Genomic DNA, 22,269 nt, shown 5'->3' on the forward strand with positions numbered 1-22,269 from the left:
CGAAATGTTCCGATTTTCTTTTCGTTCTCTATAAACTATTCTTAAAACACCGTGATCAATGTTACATCGGTGTAAACTTGCCTAAAATACAGTTTGCTTTGCACGAAATAGTCGTTTTCTGTAAACAGTTTCTCATGACGTTGACGCCTGATAGTACAGCGAAGAATAATTGCGACGTTCTGTGGATGTACTGCATCTTTCTTTGAAGCAGTTTTCTCCAAAACTCTCTAACTTAACCTGTACGTCGCTCTATATAGGCTCGGGGTTTGCCTCCCATTTTTACGTGAATCTTTATAAATTGCATGTAACACTGTTTCTTACCACATATTCCTTTCTTAAGCAATGAGAATAGGCCTACTGCATCATCATGTCCGTGTGTTTCCGTCCCTCTGTATGTATACCTACATTTCAACTTTCTAACCGGTTAACTTAATTTCACGAAACTTAGTATGGACGTTACGCCGTTAGAGGCCACCCGAACCTCCTACTGTACAGTGAGTGATGACAACATGGCGCACTCTCTTTTCTGCGATGTGGAAGTGACATTGTTACCAGGGGTTCTGAGATTTCCCATGATTATAATCTAAACATTCTGTGTGAAATACCTGTATTGGTTGTCATTGAAGAGTTTCAGGCTCGGCGATATTACAAATTTTGACCTTACGTCAAATTTAGTGGGCGGAATCTACTTGAGCCAAAATAATAATAATAATAATATCCCTAAGGTATCATATTCAAAGGTGCAAGCAATACAGATTTTATCTAGGTTTCAGTCGAAGAGGAAAAGGTGATATAGTGAAATCCTGAGAGGTATGTGGAAGCGCAGTTTCCCGCCTTTGCATGGTGCTGAAACCTAGAGGAGACTGCTAGAACACAGTAAACCAGCCAACGCTGTCCGCAGTAGCGCTAGTAAACTCCGTCTTGAGAGACTGTTGATATAGCGTGTGTTTTTGTTGCCATTATTTAAAACGTTTGTTAACAGGCAATAGCCACTAAACATGTAGCGTATGTACCAAGCGTTGAAGTTCTGTAGGAGCACATTTGCGGCAACCTGTGTGATAGTATTTCTGAGTTTACCTCAGTGTGGCGATGGTGAATATGGAACGCAGTCACTTTGTGGGTTCCATATTGTGTGCACCTTTGAAATGAGTGGGGTATATTAGTTTAATTGCTTCAGATATGCATAGAAAGTAGCTTAGTTCCACGCTTTTCAAAATAAGAAAGGAATGGGGCCCAGGAGAAATGACGAACTCTGTTGAAGCGGTGCGGGTGGAGGAAATGGCGTTCCAGAAGATAGTAAAAAATTCATTTCCGCAGACAACACTGCTCCTTCCGGTTCTAAAGAATAGAAAATCTGCGCAAGGTGTAGTAACCAAAACATTTGGGAGAAAATTAATTTTAGCTGATGTTATCTAAGATGAACTGATCAAGTATCCACTGGCCATAGAAAATTTTATATGGCTTCATAAGAAGAGATGTACGTACTAAAGCTTATCAGCTTAGGCCGTACCATGTATCAAGCGGTTCAATCCCGGGTCTGCTAATGTGGGATTTGTGGTTGACAAAGTGGCACTGGGTCAGGCTTTCTCCGAGTACTTCGGTTTCCCCTGCCAATCTTCATTCCACCCACTGCTCCACAATCACCATCATCTATCATCTGGGGCCGGTACAATAGGCCAGAAGTGGCCGCAATACAAGGGACTTAGCCCCACCCCACTAGCAATAAAAAAATAATACCCCCACTAAGAAGATAATGGCTTATCAGTTTGCTGTAAAAATAAAGGAATAAAAATTCGTTTGGCCAGGATGGAATCGAAATAAGAACTTGATTAGACCACCACTTACTTCGTCATCACAAGGAGGAGCTCTTTATCCGCAAACCACATGACATTTCATTTGCTCAGACTAATAGCTTTAACCAGGAAAATATGAACATGATTTTCAAAGTCCTAGAGGCAGAATATGCCGGTCACGGTAGCCGAGCGGTCTAAGGCTGTACCGTCTTCGCTCGCTTGGTAACCGGGATCGTGGGTTCGAATCCCACTCATGGCATGGATGTTTAGTTTGTTTGTGTGCGGTTTTCTGTGTTTGTATACAGGTAGAGGCCTTGCGACGAGCTGATCACCCGCCCAAGGAGTCCTACCGAATATGTAAGATGTAGAAAAACCGAAGTGAACGGAGAAGTTCATGGAGGTAGGCCTAGGCCCACTGGGGCTGTAGTGCCAAGGAAAAAAAAAGGCAGAATATGAAACACGCAGTTATTCAGTCGATCGCTTGTTTAAACGGGGCCTACGGTTGTATAAAGCAAAATCCCCTCTAGTGGTTGGCCACAGAGGCAAACCCCAACTGCGGCGCCGAGGTGAATGACGTCACAGTTCTGTATTCATGATTAGAAATAATAGACGGAACTGTAAAGGTTCTCTTTTATGAAATTCTACTGTTTATATACGTATGATGTTAAAATAATCGCAGTAATATAGTTTACTTGTTTAAATTTGTGTCTGTCCGTTGTTTAATCCATTACTTTGGTCCTTCGTCAAAATTTATACTAATGCTTTTTGTCTAGAGAACTTTATACTCATTTTTACTGAAATTAAGATGTATGGAGAAACGTGTTTTCCATATTATGATTTTGCTGGCAGCATCTGATAGCCTGGTAACTATTTTTAATCTTTTATGTATCAGCTTCCTCATTTAGTGGAATCGAAAATAAAATTGGGTTCTGTAATACCACCTTTTCCCGTAAAACCTTCTGCTTCCAACTCCAGCATGCTATGAGCTAAATTACACTTCATTGTTTTCCTGTAAATTTACGTTGTCTAAATGAGGCATTAAATACGCCAGATTTGTAGGACTGGACGGCTGCAATAGAGAAATTGGCTTTATGAGGTCTATCGGGCATATCTTGTTTCAGCTCATCCGCAATTAGAGGACGATTTCGCAGTTGTTAATTCGCTGATTGACCTTCGTTGATTATATTGACTCACAGGCGTTTCTATATAATGACGCGGTGGAAGAAGTTACTATAAAAACATCAGTAATTCTCCTGTCTAGTTATCGCTGATTATAGTATTTCGCTGGATATTAGATGTGCGGCGTATTTCTTGCATTTTGTTAATAGCTTGGAGTAATTTAGAAGCATTTTGAATAAAAATTGCATCATGCCATTGGAAGCCACTCCCAATCTTCGTACTTTTTAATTTCATGGCAGCCGTTAAACGTCTGAGGCGAGAGCAAGACCATAGACATCCGATATTTGGTCCTGGAGTTTCATATGGTGATATATCAGTGACCTGTATGCACCTCAATCACCTCAGTTTTTGCAGCAAACAACACATAGAGACCTCACATAGTCGGTTTGATCATTGGAGGCGATGAGAGTCTTAAAAAGCAGTAAACAGATAACATGAATTTCATTTTGTAACGGGCTGTAATGAGCCAAAAACATTTTGCACAAGATTTTTATAATGTGAGTATTCTTCAGATGAAATCCGTTTTTGGCGCTCCTGGTGAATAAGACAAGTCGAACAAGTTTCATTTGAACAGTCTCTTTTTTTATAAAATCCCTGGTAAGCAGTATTGATTTGAGATCTTATTTGTATTTCCTGAACGATATGTAAGTTTCAGGGAAAATAAATGAGAAATAACATTTTATGGCCCATGTGCTCCACATGCTGATGCATCAGAACTTTGAATTCCCCTCGCTGGCTTCAAATGCAGTGTAGTACTGGATTTATGACCTTTGTTAAGCAGGCAGTATAATTCTTTCACTGGGAATCGTTACTAGTTGAATAACGTCTGTATTTTGTAGTCTGAATACGTTAGTTCGGTCTGTTCCCTCAGTGCATTCATTTAAATGCTGCGATAATATGTCCCATCCACCTTGTGTCACGTTTTATCACGTCAGTCTTCATAAGCATGTCATTTCTTAGCGACGCTTTGTATATTTGCAGTTGACACACCGACCAAAAGGTAATGCCCCCGTGCTTAACTCCCCGTGCTTAACGGCATGAAAGCGTATGGGGGAGTGGAGGTGAGTCGCCAGCTTCACGCCTCCAGACGCTTTAACCCTGGGGAAAGAGCCCCCGGTACCCATTTGATAGGAGGCTGGGTAGACCCCAGAGCCGGTCTGGACGACGTAAAGAACTCCGACCTCTCGATGTCCAGCCCGTAGCCAGTCGCTGTACCGACTGCGCTATCCCAGCTCCTACACCGACCATAAACGAATCATTAAACAAGAACCACCCGGTTGGAGCTTAGGCCTTTTCTTAACGTGAAGGTTTTAGGTTAGAATGTGACATCCGGTAGGTTTCAGGTATTGGAGCGACACAATGTAAAACTCTAGCATTTCTCTAAATAAAATTTACGTATCATTTATAAGCAGAATAAAAGCCCTTCAACGTCCTGCAGTTCCGCATAAAATGATGTATTTTGGTAATATTAACTTCTTTTTTTTTCCCCCTTGGCACGACAGCCCCAGTGGGCCTAGGCCTACCTCCATGAACTTCTCCGTTCACTTCGGTTTTTTTTTTTCTAGATCTTACACATTCGGTAAGACTCCTTGGGCGGGTGATCAGCTCGTCGCAAGGCCTCTACCTGTACACAAACACAGAAAAACGCACACACACAAACTAAACATCCATGCCCTGAGTGGGATTCGAACCCACGATCCCGGTTTCCAAGCGGGCGAAGACAGTACATGCCAGTTTTAACTTCAGCGAGCAAAATTAGGCTACATATCCCTACTGCATAATGTATATTTTATGGTTTTGCTATTTGCATATGTGCATTTGCAAGAGCAAAAATAAGTGCATTTTGGTGAAGTGGCATATTTAATTATCTTTTAAAGTAATTACAGGAAGCTGTCTGAATCATTTTTTAAGTCCATTCACATTGTTCATAAAAATGTTGGAGAGAAGCACAGAAAGAAGGTGTCTAGATTCGGTCGTTATGATTAAGTGATTTCATCAGAATACACGTATCTCACTTTACCATTAGCAGTAACTTTTTTCCGTAAAGGGAGAAAGTAATTAGCCTAGCACAATTACGGGCTATGCGTTTGTGTATTCTTCCAATAAATAGTTCCTTGAGTAAATTGCTGACCTTCATATTAATGTACTTATATAACGACTGCGTGTTAGCCTTTCTGAATAGGCAGAAAGAAATAGACCTACCTGTTTTTACGACGGGGAAATTAATTTAAGGCAGCGGTGATCAGGAGCCTTATTCAAAAGAAAAGATTACATTTATGTACCTCATAAGATCTATTCTTCCTTTGCACAATATAAGACTGGCACCATGTTGCACCGTGTTGATTGCTGGCTGGGGAGGAACGGAATAATGGTCCCTGTGAACCCACGCCAGGAGCAAATGGGAATATTAATCTAAGCCTCCTCGCAGAGTACCCGCACGGGCTAGGAACAAACCAGACAATCCAGAACGTATTTCAGATATGTTGTTGCAATTTACGTAGTACATACATTTTTGTAGATGGTGTATAAACAAACATTGTAAATTAGAAACAGATAAAATCTATCATATTGTGTGACTTTTTGGCCCGAGCATGACCCAGTTGGGATTGTAGGTTGGATTGATTAGCATTTTTAAAATTCTGTGATATTTAAGGCAGTTTACTTATTATATTTGATGTTTTGCCGTCATTTCTAGTTGACTTATTACTACTCTAGGGCCTTAAGATTTATAAGCCATGATCTATATAGACTGTAATGAACTGAGGCTGGAAGAAACAGTTTTGCTGTATATGCACGGAACAAGTTTGATTGTGGATGACAAAGTGTATCTCCGAAACACCTTGAAGTTTGAAAGCACCTTACTTACAGGCATTAAAAGACGAATGTTTTTAAATTTGTATTTATAAATGTGGCCCTGGTTCGCCCGTTTCACCAGTTGTATCGAAAACCTGACCACGATATTTCACTATGTGACGAATCGTTGACCTGCCGACAGATGTCTTTCTGCAGACGAGTATGTGTTGTGTCACCGACACAACAAGAATAAGATCCGTGACCTTGACCTCTGTCATGCTGAATGAAATCGTAATTGAGCAGTTGCCTCATAGTACAGTGTCGGCGCATCTTTACATACTTAATACGAAAATTTAGAGTTGAAACTGCTTTATTTTTGTGGATATTTTCCTCTCGCAATTGCTTCTCCTATAAATGAGGCAGTCTCCATAGTTCTGTTACCTGTTGGATTAGTCCTCCGGGAAGGACTTCAAACCGCGGGTCCCGTGTCGTAGATTTACGACACGTAAAAGATCCTCATGTCTCTAGGAGACCTCTGAGCAAAATTAGGCAACAGTTTCCCTCCCAAGTAGTTTCCAATGCCTCTGGTAGATGGGGGAANACAAGTTCGCTCGCATTTTGGAGGAACGTGCTGCTCCCATCCTCACTGTCGAAGAGTAAGCAGAACAAGTAAACAGCATGAAGCAGGCGACGAGCGGATGAACCCAGATAATGGAGGCAGTACGTTCCTCCGAAACATCGGTGAACTTCTACATATATGAGAAGGTGGTACTCGTTATGTTATTTATTTACAAATGTGTATTTGTGTGCAGGTTCCTCTAGCGACCCGAAGGGAAAAAGCTGGCTTGGGATCATCGTCTGCAGAACTTCCAGCTGTCACAGACCATCCGGCATCTGAACGGAAGAAGGCTCTATGGCGCAAGACGCAGAAACGTTACCAGGAAATATCTTAATAACTACAGGAACAAGAGCAAAAACTCAACGCTGTTTTACTTTAAATGTCTATTAATTATGGCATCTGAAAGTCATCATTAAAATATGTGTAAATTTTATAAATGTAATATGCTTTACAACCAAGAAAAGGCATTTTTTTGCCCATTCTGCCTCGTATATGGGGCTGTAAATAAAAATGAGTTTCCAGAAATAAATAGCATTGTGTAATGGGGTTGTATATGACTGCATACAAAGAAGGCCTCAAGCAAGCGCTGTTTCATCGTCGTCACTGGCCCCGTCTGCAAATGAATTGTGTTCTCATTTGTGACACGAAGAGGTATAGTCTACCCTTAGTTCAGCGTGAATAGAAGTCCTGACATTACAGGCACTGCATGTACTCAGTCTTCTTCAGTGTCTACTGAAGTAATGGTTAGAATCCTACATTTAAATGTGTTCTGCTTAGCGTCTTCAGCTTCCCTGGCACTTTTTCATTAATATTATTTATTTATTTATTTATATTATTTTGATTTTCCCGTTCATCCATTTTGTCTTACTTTCCTCCTAATTTTACCTTTTAATTAGACGATGTTAATTTCACAATTATTTCCCGTTTGCGTGATGTCGGTTTTGTCACTTGAGCAACTTTCAGGATGGATCCATCATGTTCGGGAGATGGGTTTACGAAGCTCGTTGATGCTTCTGCTGGTGCGGTTGCGTTTAGAATCCATATACGTCTATATTTGCAGTTAACTCCCTATCTAAGAAATCTGTAGGGGAAATTTTTTTCTTACACTAAATAGTGGTTGTGCATAAATTACATCTAAATACTGTATTGGTGTGAAAATATCCAAATAAACTTATATACAGTTAAGCACAATCACTGGCCGCGCCATAGCTCAAGCGGTTAGTCGCTGGTTTCCCGCCGCGGCGGCCCGGGTTCGATCCCGGGTCTGGTCAAGTGGGATTTGTGGTGGACAAAGTGGCGCTGGGGCAGGTTTTCTCCGAGTACTTCGGGTTCCCCTGCGAATCTTAATTCCACCAATTGCTCCACAGTCACCCTCACCTATCATCTGGGGCTGGTACAATAGGCCAGAAGTGGCCGCAGTACAAGGGACTTAGTCCCACCCCAATAGCAATAAAAAAAATAAGCACCATCACATAAAATAAAACGAAGTTATGGTAATTTCAATTTTATTCTTCATTAGTTTTCAGCCATCTGTAAGGAAGAAAATACTGCAATGCAAATCGAAATTTGTTGAATTTACAGACGTATCACACAATAGATGTATATTAAGCATACACACCTAAAAGGAAGTTACTTTTTGAAGTCTTACAGCAAAGTTCTCAGCCTAGTTTTTGAACTGTGGAAAGCATTTAATAACACCCTGTGCAGGGAAGTCATTTTCATCGAAGTTGGCCCGTCAACAGTGAAAGGCGTGAAGTGTCTTCTCACAACTTCAAATGCCCATCTCTGAAAGTAGGAACTGGCTCTTCCTCGTTCTCCTCTCCTCTTGTTACGTAACCATCACACTGGAAGAACTCTTCGCAGTTAGTACTGGCACAAGGTGCAACCCCTAATTTCAGCATCTGTTGTCATTTCGTCATTCTAAACACCCATAACATTAGCTTATAGAATATATATTCTGATTGCTGATTAAACAAAAAAAATCGTCATTGTCACCTCACTTAAACCCGGTTTTCTGGAAGGAGTCGGCTATTGTTTTGACTTAAACTGTATTCCAAGCAGCTGTACGTCGTTTGCAGGATATTTAGCTTTATTTCCTGGCCCTTCTCCATGTACTACAGCCTTCTTAGTCAAGTCAAATGGCTGTAGTTCGGTGGTCCGTATGTGGAAATACGCCACTTCAGTATTATGTAGGAAGGTTATATCTGAAGAGTGGGCACAACAGAGTCTTCAGTGCAGCTTCGTGGTTCAAAACCGAAACACCTCCGCATTCCATGTCTTTTTTACGAACTAAACGACAGGTTTCGGGCACACAGGGGTCGTGATGCTGTCCTTGATTTTCATTATGCACTGTAGCGAAGATGGTGTCAGTTTAAATGTTCGTGTCAATCCACTTCCGGGCGTTAGGATTTTCTTTCACTTCCATTTTCGATAATTGTAAGCCTCTTCCTCATCGTAGACAACGCAACGATCAATAAACAAAACAAATACTATTGACAAGATTGAATATGCACAGCGTCACTCGTCAAAGATTATTGTTGAGAGAGACGATTGGCGGTGAAGAGAAGATGCAAATATCGATTGTCGTTTCAAGTACGATCACACAAAATCGACGCATGAAGACCGAACATTTCCTACACTAAATTTGGGTGATTTACTAAATCGAATTTCACATATACTCGGAACAATATACATTGTTTATGTGGAACTTCAGCTGAAAATAATCACGAAATTTCGTCAAATGCGGGGACACTATATCGGGATAGCGCTGCTTGTGGTTTGATAAGAGACATCATTTCGCAAGGAGGAGCATTTTAGATGATCTGTCTTCTTGTGATGTGAGGATGGGACCAAATTGAATGCCAGTGGGAGGAACACAGTCATATCAAGTGGCCAGATGCTTGTTCTGTGAAATCTATCACGTATTTTATACAGTTAACATCGTAGATGCATTCAAATATGCCGTCCCAAATAACGGCATTATCTGCAAATTGGTTACAATGTGTCAGGTATTAGGTCATATCCATTTCCTGATTTCATCTATGTAATGCTCGCTGAGTGGCTTCTGGGACCAGTATCCAAAGACTAAGGGATGCATACATTGGAGCTGAAACCATAGCAAAGTGCCCTTTGATATCTGTCACCGAGCTTTAGTGTATGATACATGGCTCTCCCGTAAAATCAAACTGGATACTTTTTCAGTGCTCCCGAAAATTTTATGAATTTCTTGAACCATGGCAAAGGAGTTCCATGTGAATGCACTCAGTCTCATGAACTGGAGGTCAAGGCCATGTAGCCACCTGCATTCTGTTAGGAAAATCCACATGGGAGGCATCATAGGTCCCTGGCAGAGAAACAAGTAAAAATGGTAACAACCCGATTGTACTGACTTGAGTGTCACTTGTCATTGTCCTCTCAAAGATAAGAAAGTTCGTTTGGATATCAGCAAGGGCAAGACTGTCCTGACAGGAGTTTTCAGGTTTTTTGTAAGTCTCTCCAGGCAAGTGGCAGAATATTACCTTAAATTGGATCACAGCAGTTTCCTTCCTCATTTTTTTCCAATTGACCATCACCCAATCATTTGACGCTGTGTAGTCCAAGTTACTTGCAGTATCATTAAGTAAAGTACAAGGAAATAAAATAAATTTGCTGTTTGGATTCATGCTGACACCAGTTAATTTACATTGTAGTTTCTGTTTGGAGTTGTATTCTTCTGCGTCTTCATCCAATATGAGAAATTTTGATACAGCATTTGATTTATTTCATTCTGGTGTGTCACACTAACAATATTATAAAAGATAAAACAGCACTGTGACTGTTGAAGTTTTACTACTTCATTTCTTAACACCCTTACATGTTTCGGTACCTATAGACCATCATCAGAGGGACATCGATACTCTTTGGAAACCACTATTACAATGGGTGTTCTGAATGTTAAAATATATACACATACAATGTTTGTAATGCACAGTATATACAAAATCCAAAGTTTTCACAACTACAGCGGTTGTCTTGGTATATTAAAGTTTTTTAAAACTTTTGTTATTTAAATTATTTGGTTTATAAATTTTAACTTAAATAACAAAAGTTTTAAAAAACTTTAATATACCAAGACAACCGCTGTGGTTGTGAAAACTTTGGATTTTGTATATATTGTGCATTACAAACATTGTATGTGTATATATTTTAACATTCAGAACACCCATTGTAATGGTGGTTTCCAAAGAGTATCGATGTCCCTCTGATGATGGTCTACAGGGACCGAAACATGTAAGGGTGTTAAGAATTGAAGTAGTAAAACTTCAGCAGTCACACTGGTCGGTGTTGTTTTATCTTTTATAATTTGATACAGCAACTTCATTGAAAGCTACAGTTCAGGCTGCGGAGGTCACTTCTGGTATCCAGCTAAAAAATCTCTGGCTATCATCTCCTGAAGCTACTTATCCGGCCATCATTTCGCCATTTCTTCGGTTTCATTAAACATACAGCCACAGCCATTTCACACCACTAACTAGCAACTTATATGCTACTTAGTTCTTTTCTAGAACATCCCAAAAAATATGTTATGTTTACATTAAATATGGAACTAATTCTTTACATGTCTGTTAGTGAAAATGTTCCTGTTTTTTTCCACAGTGTAATTAAAGTTGAGTTTGGACTGTAATCCCCCCCAATATTGTTTCACAACTTAGGAAGTTCATGCTATTTGAAACTTCTTTCCTCAGTTAAATACAATAGAAATAGTTCCTTCGATTGAGTCTTGAAACCAGCTTTGCCAGTTCATTTTTTGATCGTAATTACAGATCATTTGTCAAGCAAAATTACACAATAAGAAATAAAGTTTGCAGGTGCAGTCGGCTAGAGCGTTGTATTGAGCAGGGTGGGGTAGAATTGTCCCTATTCTGCTTTGACGGTAGTGTTTCAGATTATAGGAGACTCTGTCCTAAAGTGACATACCACAGGAAAGATGTAGTTTAATTATTATACCATGTCGTGTTACATAAATTACAAACATACTTCATGAAAGAACTTTCATACTTTTATGTTTGAAATTTTACATTTGAATACTTGCACGGTGTTTTGAGGGCATTAAAGGAATATGTCACCATGTAGTTTGTTAATATTAAGTGTGGGAAGAATGGCACATTTTATCTTTGTTTGCAGTTGTCACATGTAAATATCTTTTTGTCCTAAGAAGTTCGGCACATTCATCGTGTACCCATAAAGAATAATTATAGCACTTATTCCAGACTTACGTGTGGTTTCATGAGCTGAAAATATTGCTATATGGACTTAGCATGTTATCTTTATTGTTTGCACCGTTGTAGCATATGATCTTCATGCAAGCTTTTTTACTCCACCCACTTTATTGCACCATACTGCTCGTGGATTAGTGATTAAGCCATCGTGCTTAATTTTCTTTGCCTGAAATGTGTTTTAAACACACCCAAAGCCTGAACCTAGTCACCAGTTGCTCTAAAGTAAGATACGAATTGCTGTAACTCACATTGAGTTATAAGTTAAAGTTGCATTGTGGATACTCGTACAGAACATACACTTCGCAGCTAAAGGAACCTGTACAATCTTATAAGCCTGAGTCACGCAATATGTGTAACACATATGAATGTCAAGTTATCCAAATGCAAACTTGTTACCAGTTTCTGTAATCTACTGAGCATCCCAACTGTTGAAATGGTGACATGTGAACACATTGCCAGGCAACGGCTCGATAAACACCCTGCGATACGCGCACGCAACAGTAGGACGAATGTTAATAGCTCGTTGCTAGACAACAGTCAACGCGACAATGAACTGGCGAGATAGCTATCACATGACTTTTTTCTGTGTGGTCTACGCTACGCAACAGTAGAGCTGTATCTGCTGCATTGTACGTGCTGCCGCTATATAACATGAGCCCTCTTGTAGCTCAGGAGGGTTCAGCACTTGAGAGGACAAAGACGAGAACGGAGCGTGTCCTTAGTGAATTGTGAAGATTAGTTGAATACAAATTAGGACAGAGGAGTACAAAGTGGTGGAAGACGAGAAGACTTCATATTGATTTGAAATGCTAGTTTCTGTGTTGAGATCCGTTGCCAGGAGCCGGATAATGGAACTGAGGATCCTAGTGCATGTGCAATGCTGAACTGGAAATTTTGTAAATCAGCGATAGCGCTGTGTTAATTTAATTAAGAGAGAGTGTGTAATCGAAGTGTCAATAAATCCAATCATCCAAACCCGTTATTTTCGTCACGCATACCCCTACACGTGACATTATTTTAACTGCTAAATGGTAGCTTGACTAGAGGGGCTCAACAGTAGGACTACATCATGATTACCAATCTAGAAAGGCCTGTGTGAGTATAGCCAGCCAAAGAGTCCTTAATCTTGCCAACTTTTGAAGTTATAATAAGACCAAGATCCCTGAGAAAATATGGACGCCAGTTTGTCTCACTGCTTGTCCAGTGCTTTCAAAACATATTGATGGAACATGATCTGGTGGTGAACGGCGTTGCTTTCATAAGAAGATAAGCGAACAGATTCTACTGGACAATGCTGATTGGTTTCACTAGAAACTGATGGAACAGTCTGTGCTGTCAGTCAGTTGGTTTCAGAAGAAGTTGTAATAACAGGTTGTGGCGTGTAATAACAGGTTGTAGAGGTAAACGCCAGTTAGTTTCAGAGCTAGCTTTCTCTTGTCTCAGAAGGGCTGAAGGGGAAATTGGAACAGATGTCTTTGTTACATTACCAGAATTCTATCTTGGTCAATTTTCCCGACCAGTTGTGATTTGTAACAGCCTTGCCAAGACAATCCAACAGTTTCATAGTAGGTATGTCGTCCCTCCTGGATGGCGTTTCAACCACTTTATCACTTTCTAGTCATTAAGAGAAAGATCCGGTGGTTATAGATGATATGTGCAGTGAGGAGGGAGAGAGAGAATCATTATACCATGATTCTTCACATAAGTGCGTATAACTGGAACGTCCATCGACATTGAACAAAATTTGCTTTCACTGGGATTAGCATTTCCCTTAAAGTGATGCAGCTACTTAGGAATATATACCAGGTCACCTAACCCAAATCATGGGCTAGTCATGAGGTTTCCATTGGCGCTTCACCCAGCAAAATGAGTACACAGCTGTAACATACTGCCCTTTTGGCACTAGTTATGAGAACTTTTATATTTTTCCTTTCATGAAAAAGAGTCCTGCTGATTTATCAACATTCCATTTTGTGGTAGGATGAATTTCATGATTAAACAACAATTTCTAAAGTTCTAAAGATCTCATTGACGTGTTCCTTGTTAAATGCTTGTGTTCAACCACGTGATGCCTTAAGGGGAAATCTGAATGTTGACCTGAAGGCTCTGAACCACTCCCATCCAGCCATTTGTATGTTCTTATGAAACCGACATCATTGCCTTTCTTTCTGCTATCTTGAATGTCAGTTTTGTTTATCATCACGTGTCAAGCCATATAGTTTGGATCCTCATAATTTGATGTCATCCACTGTTTCTTACGATCAGACTCAAATGTTTTTAAGTTGTCCTGCACCTTTTTGAGTCCTCAGAACTTATTTGTTCTTGCCACAAGGGCCAGCACATTAGCAGAAGTGAACAAAGTAGCCTCCTGGAACAGCACATTTTCACACTTCTTAAAATTAAAATTAATTTCTGACAGCTTTTATTCATGTTTTGATTATAAATTGGCAGTAATATAAACATGTTATGCGACAAAATAAACCTGTATTAAGGCTTATGATACCATTGAATGCGCCTTGCGTCATGCAGCGCACCGGTCGCCGTGAAGCACAGGGTTCAGTTTCACCAGTAATCTGCGAAGTGTTTGGCTCAAAAGTTATTAGGATGGGACATACACGTACTTCAACCCACGGAGAAGATGGATGAGATAGAGAGAGACGCTCCTCTCGTTTTCTTGTACTTTTGTGCGAACTCTCACCGCACTCGGCAAGTTCGAATCACAAACCATACTCACCTAGAACACAGCAGACGTCGGAAATGCTCTCTGATGTTAACGCACCTATTCCTAGTACTTCCGTAAAATGTTGCATTTATGTGTTGAAGTTCATTTCCGGAAATTGAGCAAATTTGAAACTATAAACTTCGCTTTCCTGTGCAGGTTTTCTGAGGAGTTTTCGAAGAGAGTATTGAAGCCGAAACTTAAGTTTGTACAATTACCTTTCATTGAGCGATTGGTCATTTTCATTCGCTTCTTTATTTTCTAGTAATGACTTTGCCTGATTAAATTTATTGACAGATGTACGGATAAATTTTATATTCCGAACTGTAACATCTCGAAGTTTATTTCCATTATCTTCTTTTCACTTGCCATGCAGGTATCATGTATGAAAATGGGTTTCAATATCCAACTCATTGCATTTCGACACACAGCGTAACGTGACCGATGGTATGATCAAAAGAGCAGTAGTGGTTCAGGATTGAGGTCGACAGGCTCATAACATAAGTTCGCTGCACAGTAGCTTTTCCTTAGTTTACTGGAGCAGTGCTGAATGGACGAGATATGTGCAGCGTGGTGGCCTGTCGACTACGCCACGAATCAGGACGCGCGCGGTGAAGTTGACACGAGGATCGTATTCCCCTCCCACCAGACCGGCCGAACGATTTGCGACTGACTCTGAGAAAATCTAGAATAGAATATTCTAGCAACAAGAAGTCATAGAATTTACGTCTGAAGAGATATGTGTTCTTAATATCACTTGCCCTCCTTAACCGTCAGATACTAGACGGTAAGTTGATATTACCACATGTAGGGTTTTGGGTTGGATGATTGGGCACGTCTATAGTCACTCATACACGTGACAGTATTTTCATCCTGACCATGAAATAACCCTGGAACTTTGTTCGTGAAACATTCTTTGCTGTAATTTCATACTCCACAGCTCTGCAACAAAGTTCATGGCGGGTCATGCCAGTGGTTGCTTAGGGAGACAACTATATGCCTGTTGTCTTAAGGCGCGTCCACATTACTTGTGCCCGTGCTCGTGAGTAATGCGAACGATATGACAAATCACGAGACAAGCAAATTTTAAATGTTTAATTTAAAAACTATAGCCAGTAAATTAAAATACGACTACAGCCTATACACACTACGAGTAAATATACGGATCCTCACGCGCCGAAGCCTGGCGAGGAACTGAAGTATTGTGGACGAAGATTTACGACCACAAGTAAAAGCCAGACGAGTCTCCCGACGAGCACGAGTAATGTGGACGCGCCTTTATATGGGAATGAAACATGGTCTCTTACGATAAGGGAAGAACATGTAATGAGGGTGTGTAAGAACAGGGCGCTGAGGAGATTATTCGGACCAAAGAAGAGGGAATTAAGAGGAAAGTGAAGGAAATGTCTTAACGTTGAGTTTAATAATATATACTTCTCCCAAAATACGATTACTGTGGAAAATCGAGGGAGGATGACATGAGTGGGGCTTGTATGGGAGAGAAAATAAAGGCATGCAAAATTTTATGTAGGAAAACCTGGAAGATAATAGACCATTTCAAAGATGTAAGCATAATGGGAGCATAATATTAGAACTGATCTTAAAAAAACGGGATGGGAGAATGTAGACCGGATTCATCTGGTTAAGGATAGGGACCAATGATCCTTATGAACATGACAATGAACATTCTGGTTCCATAAAATCCTGAGAAGTGGAAATGGGTAGGTGTGAAGTGGCCTAAAATTGTAAGTTTTTTAGGTTTTCACGGTGATGACTATGAAGAATGTCGTCTTCTGGGTTTTGGCGCCGTGTATTCTTCGTTTTGGCCGACGTTTCGGAGGAACGTATCCGAAACGTCGGCCAAAACGAAGAATGGCTTGTGAATGCAGAGAGCAGTAGCGTAATTACGCTACTGCTCTCTGCATTCACCTGCTCTGAAGATGGAGGCGATACGTTCCTCCGAAACGTCGGCCAAAACGAAGAATACACGGCGCTAAAACCCAGAAGACGACATTCTTCATAGTCATCACCGTGAAAACCTAAAAAACTTACAATTTTAGGCCACTTCACACCTACCCATTTCCACTTCTCAGGATTTTATGGAACCAGAATGTTCATTGTCATGTTCATAAGGNCCAAACGGCAGAGAGTTAATACCTGTTACAACTGCTTGTCTCTATCGTATAGAAACATAACGATGGAAGCCAAATAGTTCGCGCTTTGCAGAACCGTAATATATATATACAATGGCATAAGAAACTTACTGTTCGGTATACAGCAAAAGGGGGTTCTGCTTTTAGAATTGACACGGAAGAGTGAAGACATGGTACTAAACGCCAACGACTGCATGTATTTGTTGCTGTCAATTGGTTAAATGAGAATGGGCAGGAGAAACTCGCCCCAGTGCCACCTTGTCTACCACAAATCGCACATGGCTTGACTTGAGACCGAACCCGGACCGTCGCAGTGGATATAGCATGTATTTGGTATCCTCTCGTTAGTCGTTCTATTCAAATGGTTTACCCATTTTTTTTCTGTGTTCATCTGTTCGATTTTGTATTGCTTTTATTTTCATTTTTTTTCTGTTATTTTAAATATTCTAGTCCGATGTAGTCTTTAGTTGTACTTAAATATCTCATGTATACTGTACTGTATTGTATTTATGCGGTTTTATCTTTTATTTTCCAAAATTTGCTTGGATGTAGCAAAGTTGGCAGTGCTGCTGTAACCATTTTATCTGCGTATCTTTTCTTTATTTTAGTATTTAAAGCTCTTCGTAATGTACTACATCCTCAGTCATACTTACATGTATTTCAGTTTGGTTTATAACACCTTGTATAAGGTGTGTGTTATGTCACTTCCCAAGAAGACAGTTAAAATGAAAGCACAGAATCTGATGAAGTCAGTTCAATCGTTCAGGAACCAAAGAAGTGCACAAATATACGGCAATACGAACACATTTTTCTTCTCAAACGAGGAAATGCAGTATAATGTTTCCCGCGTTGAAACATTTCCTTTCCAATGTGTAGGCCTATTAAGGCGCGTCCACATTGCTCGTGCTCGTGCTCGCCAGGCTTATGCTCGTCGGGAGACTCTTCTGGCTTTTACTTGTGCCCGTAAATCTTCGTCCACACTACTTCAGTTGCTCGCCAGGCTTCGGCGCGTGAGGATCCGTATATTTACTCGTTGTGTTGGCTATAGTTTTTAAATTAAAAATTTTAAATTTGCTTGTCTCGTGAATTGTCATATCGTCCACATTACTCGCGAGCATAGCGAGTCACATGAGCACGAGTAATGTGGACGCGCCTTAAGAGGAATTTACTTTCGTATTATGCTTTAAAACTGGATCAGAAAGGCACCTAAAGGCAAAAATAAATATCTAACTTTCACATACAAGCTCTTTATAAAATTCTCCATTGCTTCCATCTGGTTCCTACAGCATCTATTTATAATAATGATGTGTACTAACGCGCATCGTTTTCCTGGGCCTCGAAGCAAAATGTTGACGTATGGAATGATAGATTCCCTTCCACGTAAGCTGTCTACAGCATTCTCCCACTCATAACTACTATCTCATTTCTCTTGCAGGAACAGTGTACGAACTTGCAAGCACAGCTTGTTGCTGCAGAGATAGCCAACACTGATTGCATTAGCCAAGCGCGCACCTTCAGGAAGGTCAGGTTCTGTTCTCCCCGCCGGCACCATGACTAGGATTTTACTCTGCCTCTAGCTGGCGCGTTCGGATAGGTCAGGGCTCCTCAACCGGAGTCTGCATGTTCAGATTTCAGGGCCGTGATTACTTTAAAGCACATAAAATAAATCACTTTCAGTTATAACATATAGCTACATCTTTAAATAGAATATATTTTCGCTGATATTTTGGACATTTTCCATTATCACCAGTCTTTCAAACAAGAGCGTTTCGGGAACCGGATAAACTAAATAATCCTACCCCCTTGGAGTATGAGCCCAAGCATGCTGCGCGCTTCACACTTCTCTCGCCCCAAAAATTGTTTTCCTGAAGTGACCGAGCCATTCCTTCTGCATGAATCGTATCAGAATTCTTTGCGAGGTTCTTGAGCGTCCAGTTAATCAGGCGAATTTTGTATTTCTGAGGGCAGGTGTCAATTCTACTGATCAAGGAAGGAAGCGAAATTGAAGACAGCGTTTTCGGTTTCACACGCTGTCGCAGTCGGGTCAAACACATTCTCCTTTCGGTTCGTTTCCATGTGGATTTGTTCGTACTGGTGGTCTGCTTTCCTTATGTTCGGAAAGCAGATGACTTCTTACGAACCCCTCCTGCTATCCACCACTGAATTTAATTTGTATGCCTTGTTATCCGTCACTTGCTTCGTTAGTCTTATTCATTTTTATTTTAAAATTATTATAATATTCTGGTTTCATTCAGTATTCGTAAATATGTTTTTCTCCATTATACCTACACTGCTGTATTAGTTGTCTTGAAATCCGTATTTCAGGCTGTCGCTGTGCTGCTACTTTCTATTTTGGCCCCTAAGCTCATTATATGCAATACATTAACATTTCAAAATACTTACACATAGCGTTCGTTTAAACCCAATAATTCCTTCCTTGAATTCAGAAAAATATACGGTCTGTGTTATCCCAAAAAATGGATCAGTTTGTTCACATCATATATTGTTCCAGATATTCTTTTTACCTCTCATTAAATTCATATTGATAGCGATAACGCTCTAGGCTAGCGTTCGAAGCGCGCGTAATTCGATTATATTTGGGTTTACTGGGTACCTTGACCTGTTTCATGGTTTTCCTTAGTCTCGTCAGGTGAATTCCGAAATATTACCTTCATATAGATAAGGACCATTTCCTTGCACGTTATTTCTGACCTATCCTGGTCATCTTCCCAGTTCATACGAGAATAACATTTTCAGTTTAGATAACACTATTAAATAGCTCAGGAATGACTCGACCACTGCCATCCGTAGGGCCTAAGTTCGTAGTTCTTAAAAATAATTCATTATAAAAACTCGGAGATTCAAATAAGACCTATAACTTTTATTTGAACCAGTTTTTAGTATGGTTGCTGATTAATGCCGTCAGCATTAGACTTGTATCTGTAGCAAAAACATCAGGCTCAATGAGTGGTGCAGACTGTACTTGGAGTGCGCACAGACCAAACTTAGGGCACCGAATTATGAATTGTGTTGCTGATTGGCATGGAATATGTACGAGTATGTACACATAGCGTGCGATCCAGACATTCGTTTTTTGCAACTATTGAATCAGTAACGGAGTATTCGTTCAAATATTAAGATTGAACTCTATGGCGGGAATGTGAATATCTCATGCTTTCAACAGTGAAACGTAAAGAAGTTAAACACGTCTTGTAAAGTTTATGTTACGACATAGCCCCTCGGAAATTAAGTTTCGCATTGTTGTGTTTACTTTCTGCCTCTTGTTCTGTACCTGATTAGTATCCCGGGAGGTGCAGTTTGCATGCATAACGACCCCTGATTGATGGTATGCAATTCCATCCATCCGTTTCTAGCGTTCTGCAGTTTGCATAGATAGCAGGTACAGTAAACGAAGCAACGACCCAATTCCCAAGAGTAATAAATCACTGTCTTCTGTTGGAAAACTTCAATATTGAAGCAGCAGACATTGTCTTATTATCTTTTGCTGTATGTATAACCACACTGCAAGTCTCCTGTTATTCGCGTAGCGTTGCATTCCTATATGCACCGCGTCTCCATGTTCCAGCTCGCTGTCTGGGTGTTCAGTTGCTTTGCCCGCCCGCTTGCCTCGCTGCATCATTATTTTGTTCCTTTTGCCAGTCTCAAGTTTTGAAGTTGAAGGTGGACACAAAAAAAGTTGTTGTGATATTGATTAATCTGCTGCTTGCCGCGGCAGATAATAAATCCAAGGTAAAGTATGGTGGTAAGGTTATGCAAGATGTACAGACATTATCTGCAGTGGGTGTACAAGGACTCCAAAACATTGGTGCACATTCATTGTTGTGTCTGCGGTATTAGAAGATTCCAGACGGTCCGTCTGTCTGTTTACCGACCAAACTTTACAAGGCCAGATGCATTTTTATCTGAAGGTGCTATCACAATGGAGCGACTCGAGGTGGGAGAATAATATTACGTAAGTTCCAAATGTACGTGCCAGTAACCTGCCAGAAGTGACGATCCGTATTCTTATGGTCTCCAGTTCAAATCTCAACAGAGATAATCCTGACTGAACCTGTGAAAGGTGCCTACAAGAAGACGAATCAGCCACACACACATCCTGTGTGACTGTGAGGCCATAGCTTACCTAAGATTTCGTCACCTAGGTCAGTTCTTCATGGAACCAAGTGACTTTTATGACGCCCCCATAAATAAAGTATTACATTTCATTCGAAGCGTATAATTAATAAAGGGTTAATCCAAAGGGGAAACACAGTAGATCATTGAAGGTCGCAGTGCGAGGGCCGTATTTTATGGCCCAGCCCTTACACACACACACACACACACACACACACATCCTGATGCGTATTTCGTGGCTTTCCTTCATCTACACAAATGCCGAGTCCATGCCCCAATGGAGTTACGTTTGCCTCGTTGTTCATCCTTTCATATCCACTATTTTCCTTATTCATCTTGCCAGTTCTCATATGTGCAACCTATATAACACTTTAAACTGACACAGCATCGATAAATATAATAGCAAAAGAGGTGGCGCCGAGGCGGCTGAGATGCAGTTTTTCTTTTTCTTTTTTTTGCGTATTTTCTTTCCATGGGCATTGGGGCTGTACCCTCGGGTTATACAGTGGCTCTGGAGCCATCCGTTACAACTTTGCTTTCTCCGGATCAGAAGGGCCGGAGTTTTGACCTGACTATCCTCTTCAACTGTGTCCCAACTTCAGTATACACCGGAACGGCGTGGTGCTTACTTCCAGAAGTAACTCCAGATTTGACCTATATTCGCGTTTAAGGTTTTCGCAAGAGAAGCAGGAGAGTCAATCAATACAACATGCATCTTCCTATGGCGGCAGAGTGTCTGAGCAATACTTTATGTTAGTGTACGCCAGTGACTACCACTGGAAAGGCCAAGGCGTAGGTGGGTGGACAATATTAAAATGGTTCTTAGAGAGACAGAATGAGATGGTATGGAATGGATTGATCTGGCTCAGGATAGGGACCAGTGGAGGGTCCTTGTGAACACAGTAATGAACCTTCGAGTTCCATAAAATGCAGGGAAGTTCTTGAGTAACTGCACAATTGGCGGCTTCTCAAGAAGTGGTCAACTCCATGAGTGAGTGACTGAGTGAGTACGCCAATGACTAGAATTCACTTGAATATCTTATCTTATGCTTTTCCGGTTTCTCTCAACCGAATTGGAGCCAAGCCTTTTTACTTTCGCACTGCAACCAGTTTCAGTTATTTTTAGCGAGGTCGCAGGTTACAGATGAAGGAAGGGAAACGGATACATAATTTGAACATTATTCTCACTGTACCTTTCTAAACGACTCCGATCGGCGTATACGCCATTTTTACACTGCTTATACCCACAAATTCACTTCAAGTATATTATATCAGTTAAGGGGCCCATACACGTACGAATCTGGCTCGGCGAGCTTTACTCGGGAGCCGGGCTCGGATTAATTTCACCACAAACGCATGAGCTGACTCCCAACTTTGCGACCCACACACGGACGAGTTTGGCTCATTGGAACCCGAGCCGAGTCGGACTCACGAGCCAGACTCGTACGTGTGTGGGCCTCTTTAGAATTTGAGCTACAGCTGTAATAACCTACGAACTTTATTGTAGTCATGAACTGTACCACATTCGCGTTCCTACATGAAACTTCGCCGGATCAAACCAACTTGATCTCGGGAGGGAGGGCAGGAAGGAGAGGGGACGGCTAGTGTTAACTGAGGTGTG

At 40.8% G+C, this 22,269-nt stretch overlaps 1 protein-coding gene across 2 annotated transcripts in view; it reads left to right on the forward strand.

Moving 5' to 3' along the window:
- LOC111867094 (angiogenic factor with G patch and FHA domains 1) overlaps positions 1-6,926 on the forward strand; it is a 120,624-nt gene extending 113,698 nt beyond the window's left edge. For both annotated transcript variants that reach the window (XM_023856596.2, XM_023856595.2), the window contains exon 9: positions 6,578-6,926. In XM_023856596.2, coding sequence (XP_023712364.1) covers positions 6,578-6,718 — 141 coding nt within the window. In that variant the 3' untranslated portion in view covers positions 6,719-6,926. The remainder of the gene's footprint in view (positions 1-6,577) is intronic.
- The last annotated feature ends 15,343 nt before the right edge of the window (positions 6,927-22,269 follow it).

Source organism: Cryptotermes secundus, unplaced genomic scaffold, assembly GCF_002891405.2.
Source record: "Cryptotermes secundus unplaced genomic scaffold, Csec_1.0 scaffold205, whole genome shotgun sequence".
In the NCBI taxonomy this organism is placed as follows: Eukaryota; Metazoa; Arthropoda; class Insecta; order Blattodea; family Kalotermitidae; genus Cryptotermes; species Cryptotermes secundus.